Raw genomic sequence first — 9,224 nt, 5'->3', positions numbered from 1 at the left:
TAACCTGCTGTGCTACCAACCGACTCCCTTTTAAGTATTTTTTCTGCAGCAAAACACTCTTTCAAGGGGGCTTGTGATCAAAACAGAATGTAAATGAGCCAAGACCATTGACTGGCATTCTCTGTGCAGAAACCCAGATGCCATCTGAATCCCTAGTGAGTGTCTAATAAACCAGCAGAGTTTGTCTCTCTCCCAAACCAGTATGGTTTGGCAGCTATTATCAGAACATTCCTGTCCTAAGTGTGGCTAAGTCACATGCTTTCCATGTTAATTAGACAAAGAATACACAAGCCAGGCCAGTGTCTACGCCCCAGTGCCATATCAAACATATGGACACTACCAAGGAAGTTCTATGGGATGGGGGTAGCAGGTAGTGCTTCTGTGTCTTTTCCAGTTTGTCTCTCCTCTCCCCTACCTCCATTTCCTTCACCCCTACCTCAGTAGATAGAATAAAAATATTGGGCCAAGGAAACTGCTTGTCAGTATCATGCATACAAAAGGCCCTCAATTCATTCCCTATTGCCACATAAAAAATATCTATAAATATGCCAGCAAAGAAAACTTTTTAATTAAGGCTCCATAGGCAATACCAGATGGATCAACTATGGTCTAATCCAAACAGAAATCCCCACTTTTTATCATTTGTTCTAACAGCATCAATGCATTTCTCCTAAAGAGACCCCAATGACTTTTGCCTCCCATTGAACATAAACATTTTAAGAGCCCTTCTCTTCCAATTTCTTTTTGTTTGCTTTGGTCTTTCCAATCACAGTCTCCATCACTACAGCCATTTCTTCATATGTCTGAATGCTTTCAGTTGAAAACTTCTCAATGGATTCTACCACTTCTACTTTCTCATAGGCCAAAGTCCGAGGAGCACTTCTCTCCAGCACACTGCCACTCTTAGCCCCCTGTCCCTCAGACCCATTGTCACGAGCCCCAGGTGTTGAAGGCTTGGGTGTACCTGGTCCTGGACCAGATATGCTCACTGGACATCCCCTCCCAGAGCCTTCACCCTCCTTCTGGTCACCAGGTTTCTTCTCAGGGTCTTTTTGTTCTTTGACATCTAGTTCATTTTCCCTGTTCACAGTATGCTGGTTGGCTGGGTGGCCATCTTCTCTCCCCTGGGAAACCCCCTGTCCATTCTCCAACGAGGGTTGGGGCAGCTCAGGGGAGGTCTTCATATGACCATCATGATGCATAGAGTCATCTTCAATGGAGACAACCACCCCACTGTTGGCTGGGATCAAGGAGGAACAAAAGTCAGGGTCCACATAACTTGCATCCCCAGAGACCAGCACATACCTCCCCTGGGTGTAGAGGTCAACTGGGGGCTCAGGCTCCTTGGGGCTTCTAACTTTCTCCTTGATCATCTTGCACAATTTCCCAAAGGCTTTGCTTATCTGTCCTCCATCAGGTACATCCTCTGGAGCTCCTTCTGAGATGGGGGGCATGACTTCTTCACCCCCTAATTCGAGCTCAGGTTTGTCTTCTACTTTAAGAACCTCCTGCAGTGGCTCAGTGTCTTTCAAACTTTCTTCTGATTTGTCTTTAGCTAGAATATCTTTTCTCCTTGGAACATTCTTAGAGGGTGCTTTTTGTCTTGGTTTTGCGACTGTAAGATCCTGCACAGCCCTGGTGAGATCTAAAAATAAGCAAGTAAACAGTAAAAGGCATTAAGTGAACTGTCAATTAAATAATGAAGAAATGTTTTAGTTAGAAAATGTGTGATCCTGGAGATCACTACTTAGCACCAGAGTGGAGCTCATAGTCTTTGGGGAAAGAACATGGAAAAAGACCTGAATCGGTAGCATGCATGGCCCACACAGAGGTCCCAGTTGCAACCCCCTGGGTCTACCGAGAGGAGAGGCATTGCTTGTTCTCACCTTATTGGGTACAACTCACTGAGACACATAATTTTTTAAATAATTTTATGTTTTATTATTATTTGATAGGACAGAGAGAAATTAAGAGGGAAGAGGGGTGGAGATAAAGAGGGACAGAGAAAAATAAACACCTGAACTACTGCTTCACCACTCATAAAGCTTCCTCCCTGAAAGTGGGAAATGGGGGGTTTGAACCCAGGTCCCTGAGCATGGTAACGTGTGTTCAACTAGGTGCACCACTGCCCAACCTCCAAGACACATGATTCTATGGCAATTACACTTAATGATAACAGGCTCGCCCTGCTTCCAGTGTAGTCCCCACTGTTAGTCACTTGGGTGCCCAAACTAGACAATGGAATTCACTCCATAAAGGCACTCTCATCTCCGATTTCCCCAGCTGAGAAATGGCAGAGCTGCCTGGGCCTCAGATGTGTTCAGAATGGCACCAGGCATAGGAACAAAATCAATTTGCAGGATTTCTCCCCCTTAATTTCACATGCACCCCTTGATCAATTTTCTCTTCCTTTTGAGCCACAGGGAACATTGCTATTAAATCCAAAGATCACAGAAGTCACTTACTGCCAAGGCCATATTCATTTCTTCAGACTAACTCAAAGGGAAAAATAAAAGCTGTTAGCCAGAGGACTAAACTCAATGGGGGCAGCTGGAGGGGGTGTCACTGGATAAGAGAAAACTGCATGAGCTGGAATCAGCAGGCATAGGCCATGACACCACACAGAGGTGGGAGGGCAGACAGGGACACAACCAAGGAGGAAAAAGATAGAAGCACATAAGAATGAGGACAACATCTAAACACTAATTGATGCAATAGTTACAGGAGTGAGGAAAGCTTTTGAAAATAATATCATCCGAAATGAAAATTCTTACATAAACCATTATCCTATCTATCTCCCCAGCCCTTGATCTTTTTTAATAGGACAGAGACAAAAGGAGAAGGCACAGATAGGAAGCATTACCTTTCCCACCAGGCCGAGGATTAAAAGAGGTTCCATGACTTGAGGTGAAAAGGGTGACTGGAGTTTCAATGAAGGCAGAGTTCAACCTGGCAGAGTGAACCAGAAAGGGGGTGATGACCACCTTTAACTCACCCAACCAAACAGATAGGAGGAGAACAGAGAGTATCTCTAATGTGGAACAAAAGTAGAAAAAAAAAAAAACTTTCTCTAGAACAGACTCTTCATGAATTATCTATCATTGTATTTCCTTGAGGTTGTTTGTTTTTAACCAAAGCACTTCTCAGCTCTGGCTTATGGTGGTACCTGAAACTGAACCTGGGACTTTGGAACCTCAGTCATGAAAGTCTTCTGCATAACTATTATGCCCACCTTATGCTCCCAGGAATTATATATACATTTAAATATATGGTCATATATATACTTACACATTAGATGAGAATATAAAGGAAATAACAATTTCCTTGAACTCCAGACATACACTGTAAAGACCTATTGTATTAACATATTGGGATTGTGCATAATTTTAAAACGCCACCTTACGGTTGAATAGGGGTATTTTTATTTTGTTATGTTTGCCACTAGGTTTATCACTAGGGCTCAGTGCCAGAACAACAAATTTACTTCTCCCAGTAGTCTTTTATTTTACCCCTTTTCTTTCTTTTTATTTGATAGTACAGAGAAACTGAGAAGGGAGAGAAGATAGACAGGGAGACAGAAAAAGTGACATCTGAAGCACATTGCCTCACTGCTCCTGAAGCTTCACTTTCTGCAGGTGGGGATCAGGGACTTGAACCAAAGTCCATGTGCACTCAACCAAGTGTACCACTGCCTGGTCCCTCTTTTTTTTTTCTTATAAATCAGTGATTATTCTATGGACTATTTAGGGCAATAAGAGTATAATATATCCAACATGTAGTTTAAAAAAAATAGAACTTATTATGTGAAAAAAATGAAAATAAATATAAATAAATAAAGACTTTTAAAAAAAAGATGACAGGGAGAAAAAGAACAATAGTGGTTGATGGAGATACAAACACAGGTAAGTGTAGGAGTAGAGATAAAGACAGGCTGGAGGAGGCGGGTAGATGGCATAATGTTAAGCATTTGGCTCCAAAGTCCCAGGTTCAATCCTCCGCACTACCATAAGCCAGAACTGAGCAGTGCTCTGGTGAGAGGGAGAGGGAGAGGAAAAGGGAGACAGAAAAGCATTTCCCAGCTCCCTTGGAATGATGTGCAAGTCACAGCTACATTATGAACAAGGATATTAATTGCTACATTACTGGGCCAACCAGGTAGTGAAAGTCACCATGGGGAGCAGAAGTACTAACAGCAACAACCTCTGAGCACTTGTCCAACACCAGGCTCCCGTGTCAGACAGCTTGCCTGCAGCATCTCTGTGAACCCTCCTGAGCATTCTATCGGCTAAGGTGGTTAACGTCCCCAGAGACCTAGAGGTCAAAAAGTACCCTGCTAGATGGAGTCTTTCCTGTTGAAATTTCAAACATTATTTACCATACCACCCCCCCCCCTCACCACTCTTCCTCTGTCCTGACATAATTCATTCCATAGCTCTTGTCATATGCCGCACTCTCTGGGTTATAAGTTCATTCATCATCGGTCTTCCCCACAAAGTCATGAATTTTTGCTCTTCAATCCCTGTCACATTCCCCACTGTCTAGAATGGTGCTTGGTACCCAGCAGACACCCCACAGAGACTTGGGGAGTAAGAAGGCAGCCATAGGACATGCTGGTCTCTCTGCTGCGCCCCTCTGACCAAACCTGTTGCCCTCGTTCTCAATGATCCGATGATAGCGATCCAGTTCGTTCTTCAGGGTTTGTTGGGCAGCCACCAGCTGCCGGCAATCATAAGAAGACTTCTCCAGGGTCCTCTCCGTCTCTTCAATTTCCTTCCGCAGGGATTCAATCTGTTCATTATAGAGCTGCACCTCATCATCATAGCTCTCATGGGCATCTTTAATAGCTTGTTCCAGGGCCTCCGTCTGTGGGAAGAGACAGAACTACAGGAAACCCAGCCCACCCTTCCCTAAGGCACAGACTTGGTGAGAAAAGCCTGAATACAATAGGCCAAGTAGCATTTGTTTGTTTCTGTCAGTTTCTCTGTTAGAAATTAATTATATGAGAATGTTATAAGAAATGAATTACTTTGGAACCCAGAAGCCAAAGAGGATGTGCAAACTAAGTGTACTAACACCCTCCCCAGAGTCAACCCACAGGTTACAAGTCCAGAACATATAGAAAGCCACTGTCCATGAAATTACCTGTACACATCAAGTAGAGTCCATCCTCACACATTAACAAGTAAGCATAAATCCGATTGCCAACATATAAGTAAAAAGAAACCATATTAAGTACTAAGATGTTGTTTTGTCAATACCTTTTCATTTAAAAAAAAAAAGTTTATTCTAAAATACTTGTTTTTTTAAAAAAATAAATAATTAGGGGAGAGAACTCCTTGTTCTTATTCAGTCACTAAGGATGGTTCTTTAACTAAATTTCTTGATTACTGATAAGTAGAGTTATACATGTTTTAGTAGCCAAAATGTATGTGTGTATGTATGCTTATTGATAAATAAAGTAACTTCAGGAGGGGCTATGCGGTGGTGCACCTGGCTAAGTGCACACACTTATAGTGTGCAAGGACCTGGGTTCAAGCCCCTGCTCCCCCCTGCAGGGGGAAAGATTCATAACTGGTGAAGCAGGGCTGCAGATCTCTCCCTCTCCCTCTCCCTCTCCCTCTCCCTCTCCCTCTCCCTCTCCCTCTCCCTCTCCCTCTCCCTCTCTCTCTGTCTCCCTCTCCCTCACTCTCTCTTTCTCTCCTTCTCCTTATTCCTCTCCCTCTCTCTCTTTCCATTTCTATCTCCCTCTCCCCTCCCAGCTACTCTCTGTCTCTATCCAATAATAAATAAATAAATAAAAATTTTTAAATAATAATAAATTTTAAAAAATAACTTCAGGAAAATACTACACACATTAATGTGAGTGGGGTAAAAATTAAGGCAGGGAAGTAGAAACAGTAGACTTATAGATTCACTTTTCAAGCTCTGACAATGCACAAAGACCTGTAAGCCCATTTATTCACTAGCTCAGTATTCGTAGCCATGACTCTCTCACAATGATCACATTTCCAAAACAGAAGAGGATCTAATCTACAGGACTGCTCATCTAAAATAAACTATACTGACAAAGCCCATGTCTGCCTAAAGTGCATTTCTCATACATCCATATGGAATTAACTGCCCAGGGACAAAGCTGAGCTGCAGAGCCTGACTCAGCAACTCTGTGTAGGGTCCAAGGGTCGCAGTGCTCACCAGCTCCCACAGGATGCAGCGGGTTCTGGTTTCCCAACCACTCTTAAAGCCACATGGAGTAGACGGGTATCTCAATTCAACTTCCTGTGTGTGCTGGGCAAGCTACACAACAGTTATTCCTATGATGACCCAATTCTTCATTTTATACAGACAGAGCCTTCACCAGAAGTCCCCTACGTCACCATTTGAAAGTAGCTTACAGAGGTTTTCAGTCACTTATCTGTCGAGGAAGGAAGGAAGGGTGAGGGCAGGCACACTAAGCACTCTGGAAGCCGGCTGTCCACCATTTTCATCTCCTTATCTGGTGCAGCCCTATGCCACTAGTAGGAAGGATCCTGGAGGGGTCAGATCCCTCCCCACAACCAAGGTTATAGAAGCAGGATTACCAAACAGACATGATGGGCCTAGACCTCAAATAAATCCCTCGCTCCATTGCTACTGGTCATCTCTATCAGGAACAACACAATAGACTTTGTGGGCCCCCATAAAACCTTGCCCTCAACTTGGATCAACAATAGTAGAGAATGTTCCATCAACAATGGTAGAGTATATTGTCCAGCCACCCTTCTGGAAGGGAGGCTGGACAATATACTCTATGCTACACCTGAGGAAGATGGGTCCTGAAGTTGGGGCAGCTTGGAATGTTCCTACTTATGACCACAGAATGTGAGCTCAGATCTACAGGGATGCAGAGGTCACATAGGCTCCTAAGCTGAATATGGCCCCCAGATCAGACCAAATCGATGGGGTTTACAGTCAACAATATTTATTCACCTTTCCCATATTTAGGAGCTACTCTCTTCCCTGATCCAGCTTTCTGGTCCTTCTGCCAGCCATGACATCACCTCCCCAGACAATAATTAGGATCCACTGGCATATCAGATTTCAGGCTCAAGCAAACAACAACAACAACAACAAAAACACTAGTATAGTCACAAGCCCTTTGGAATAACGAAAATATGCCTACTAGCTATCTACAAAATGGAGGACCCCCCCCAACGCTTCATCTGCACTATTCCAGCCTTTAGGTCCATGATTGGTCAATAATTTGTTTGGCTTTGTATGTTAACTCTCTTTTCAGCCACCAGGTTCCAGATGCTAGCAGGATGCCAACCAGACTTGCCTGAACTGACAACCCCACCACTCTGTCCTGGAGCTTCGCTTCCCCAAAGCCCTTCCCAATAGGGAAAGAGAGAGACAGGCTGGGAGTATGGATCAACCTGTCAGTGCCCATGTTCAGCGGGGAAGCAATTACAGAAGCCAGATCTTCAACCTTCTGCATCCCACAATGGCCTTGGGTCCTTACTCCCAGAGGGTTAAAGAATAGGAAAGCTATCAGGGGAGGGGATGGGATGCAGAGTTCTGGTGGTGGGAACTGTGTGAAGTTGTACCCCTCTTACCCTATGGTTTAATCACGGTTTCCTTTTTATAAATAAAAACAATTTTAAAAAAAGAAGGGTTACAGGGGATCAGGCAGTAAGCGCAGCAGGTTAAGTGCATGTGATGCGAAACACAAGGACCAGCATAAGGATCCCAGTTTGAGCCCCTGGCTCCGCACCTGCAGGGGAATCGCTTCACAGGCGGTGAAGCAGGTTTCTCTCCCTACCTCTGTCTTCCCCTTCTCTCTCCATTTCTCTCTGTCCTATCCAACAATAATGACATCAACAACAACAAAAATAATAACTACAACAACAATAAAACAAGGTAAAAAAGGGGAAAATAAATAATAAAAAATAATTTTAAAAAACGAAGCAGGGCTACAGAGACTGGAAAAGAAATTCAGAAATAACAGCAAGTTGACAGTAGGCTCTTATAAACATGGGGCCTGAGACCACTGCTTTGAAGTGGCGTGACCATCTTTCATACTGTATACAACAGGTGATTCTTCACAGGGCTAGAGAAATAAAGCTGAAGGATCTGAACTGAGAGGGCCTATAAAATTAAAAACAGTGGAACTCAGATCCTGGCTCTGGGGTCCTGCAACACACGCATGCTCTCCAATTTCATCCACCTCCTTTCATTATTCAGTAGATAATCAAAGCTCCATCACCCACATGAGGTGAGCCCACAAGACACCCCTGATGAGAGGCAACAGGAGCACATGGCAGCACTTCTGTGGTGTCCTTGACACGCACACACATATACACACACACACACACACACACACATGCACGCACACGCACACACACACAGAGCCTCAATGGAACCCTGAGAAAGCGTCTGGGAAATCCAGAGGGAGGAAAAGTCCAAAAAAAAAAATTGTCATTGGTAAGAAAACCCTCCTGCACTAATGGTAGAAATGTAAATCAGTCCAATCCATATGCAGAGCAGTCTGGAGATCTCTCAGAAAGCTAAAAATGGACCTGCAATTCCTCTCCTGGGAATATATCCTAAGGAATCAAACACACCCATCTAAAAGGATCTGTGTACACCTATTTTCATAGCAGCACAGTTTGTAATAGCTAAAACCTGGAACAACCCAGATGCCCAACAACAGATGAGTGGCTGAGTGAGTTGTGGTTTATATACACAATGGAATACTACTCAGTTGCTAAGAATGATAAAATCATCTTCACCTCATCTTGGATGGAGCTTGAAGGAATCATACTAAGTGAGATAAGTCAGAAAGAAAAGGGTGAATATGAGATGATTTCACCCATGGATAGAAACAGAAATGACAACAGAAAAGGGAAACCTAAAGCAGAACTTGGACTGGGTTTGGTGTATTGCACCAAAGTAAAGGTCTCTGGGCACCGGTAGGCTTTCAGGTCCTAGGGCACAATATTGGAAGAGGACTTAGGCTGAGAGTGAGTATTCTGAAGAAAACTAAGAAATTTTACACATATGCCAACAACTGTATTTACTGTAAATCATTCATTTCCCCTTTAAAAAAAACAAAAACTTCCCATTCAGAAAAGCAGAGGAATAGCCCCAAGTTTGAGGAGATGGAGACCTGACAGTTAAACGCAAGTAGGACCCAGGGCCAGAAAAATTTTAGTGGGGTCACTGGTGAAATTCTAGTAAAATCAACA

The 9,224-nt window shown here is 43.5% G+C and overlaps 1 protein-coding gene across 2 annotated transcripts in view; it reads right to left on the bottom strand.

Moving 5' to 3' along the window:
• Nucleotides 1–546: 546 nt before the first annotated feature.
• BFSP1 (beaded filament structural protein 1) overlaps nucleotides 547–9,224 on the bottom strand; it is a 43,105-nt gene continuing 34,427 nt past the window's right edge. For both annotated transcript variants that reach the window (XM_060186414.1, XM_060186417.1), the window contains 3 exons: nucleotides 4,643–4,863; nucleotides 2,864–2,949; nucleotides 547–1,645 (listed from right to left, as the gene is read on the bottom strand). In XM_060186414.1, the coding sequence (XP_060042397.1) occupies nucleotides 717–1,645; nucleotides 2,864–2,949; nucleotides 4,643–4,863 (1,236 nt within the window). In that variant the 3' untranslated portion in view covers nucleotides 547–716. The remainder of the gene's footprint in view (nucleotides 1,646–2,863; nucleotides 2,950–4,642; nucleotides 4,864–9,224) is intronic.

Source organism: Erinaceus europaeus, chromosome 1 (genome assembly GCF_950295315.1).
Source record: "Erinaceus europaeus chromosome 1, mEriEur2.1, whole genome shotgun sequence".
In the NCBI taxonomy this organism is placed as follows: domain Eukaryota; kingdom Metazoa; phylum Chordata; class Mammalia; order Eulipotyphla; family Erinaceidae; genus Erinaceus; species Erinaceus europaeus.
This window is presented reverse-complemented; position numbering and strand designations above follow the sequence as displayed.